The sequence below is a fragment of the Penaeus monodon genome, chromosome 15, assembly GCF_015228065.2.
Source record: "Penaeus monodon isolate SGIC_2016 chromosome 15, NSTDA_Pmon_1, whole genome shotgun sequence".
Lineage (NCBI taxonomy): Eukaryota > Metazoa > Arthropoda > Malacostraca > Decapoda > Penaeidae > Penaeus > Penaeus monodon.
In genome coordinates, this window is record NC_051400.1 from 26415037 (window position 1) to 26415656 (window position 620).

General features: G+C 36.0%; 1 protein-coding gene across 2 annotated transcripts in view; it reads left to right on the forward strand.

The window, feature by feature from the left end:
- The first annotated feature begins 205 nt into the window (after positions 1–205).
- Positions 206–620, forward strand: part of LOC119581869 (D-aminoacyl-tRNA deacylase 2-like) — a 4749-nt gene continuing 4334 nt past the window's right edge. The window contains exon 1 of one of the 2 annotated variants that reach the window (XM_037930025.1): positions 206–397. In XM_037930025.1, coding sequence (XP_037785953.1) covers positions 348–397 — 50 coding nt within the window. In that variant the 5' untranslated portion in view covers positions 206–347. The remainder of the gene's footprint in view (positions 398–620) is intronic. The other variant, XM_037930026.1, reaches the window with a different exon arrangement.

Sequence of the window (620 nt, forward strand, 5' to 3'; positions counted from 1 at the left end):
CGCGCGTGCGTGTTTTGTGTGTTTTAATGTTTAGAGAGAATGATGCACATGCACTTATTGTATGCGTATTGTGTTTCTTATGAAAAATATTGCTTGAAAGAAACCTGTATCATGCTTGATATTAGATGTATTTTCAATTATATTTCCTCTTATTTTTATTCTTATTTTATTAGATTTTTATTTGGACTCGAACGCCGTTAGTAAACCTGCTTGTGTTTGTAAACAAAAACACGCTTGAATTGCATCGGCAGACGATCAATTATTACGCAAAGTTAGCATTTTTTCTGTAAGATGGTGTGCTTTATGTTCGTTCATAGGCTTGTTAACGTGGTGTTACAGGATACTTAATGCTTACTGCTTGTAACAAAGAAGAGGGAACTTCAGGAACAACAGGCCGGTATACAATTTGTGGATAAATAATGCTTTATATGGATATTTACTCTTACTTATAATATTTTAAGTTGGTGGTATACTAGTACAAATGCGCCAACTATTGTTGCTTTGCCGGCAGTCTATTTCTGATTGCAGACCACAGACTCCTTGTCGGGTGTTGCCTGTTTGTTTATGTGGTTCAGCAGTGCAGAAGAGGGCAGAGACTGATGTGATATTCATAAGATATC